The following is a 215-nucleotide window of genomic DNA, read 5'->3' as shown; positions in this document are numbered from 1 at the left end:
TTCTCGCTGCTGTTCCCTGGCGTGGGCTGCAGGATCCTCTCCAGGGCCGCTTCGATGAGCCTGTCCAGGTCCTCCAGCAGGTGCTTCACCTGGGAGTACCTGCAGGGCAAACGGCAGTTACCAGGCGGTGTCAAGACCAGGGGGACGTGCTGCAGCTCGTCTGCTGCTCCACTGGCAGAGACCTTCCTGGGGGTCTCTGACGGCCGCCTGCAGAT

General features: G+C 64.2%; 1 protein-coding gene across 1 annotated transcript in view; it reads right to left on the bottom strand.

Annotated features, from left to right (window-relative positions):
* Positions 1-7: 7 nt before the first annotated feature.
* The window catches only part of LOC103773706 (amiloride-sensitive sodium channel subunit beta-like), a gene marked incomplete at both ends in the record, with an annotated part of 1,228 nt that continues 1,020 nt past the window's right edge, over positions 8-215 (bottom strand). The window contains one exon of the mRNA XM_008941085.1: positions 8-99. Within this exon, the coding sequence (XP_008939333.1) occupies positions 8-99 (92 nt within the window). The remainder of the gene's footprint in view (positions 100-215) is intronic.

The sequence above is a fragment of the Merops nubicus genome, unplaced genomic scaffold, assembly GCF_000691845.1.
Source record: "Merops nubicus isolate BGI_N331 unplaced genomic scaffold, ASM69184v1 scaffold37665, whole genome shotgun sequence".
Lineage (NCBI taxonomy): Eukaryota > Metazoa > Chordata > Aves > Coraciiformes > Meropidae > Merops > Merops nubicus.
The sequence above is the reverse complement of the archived record's forward strand: the minus strand, read 5'-3'. Positions and strand labels throughout refer to the sequence as shown.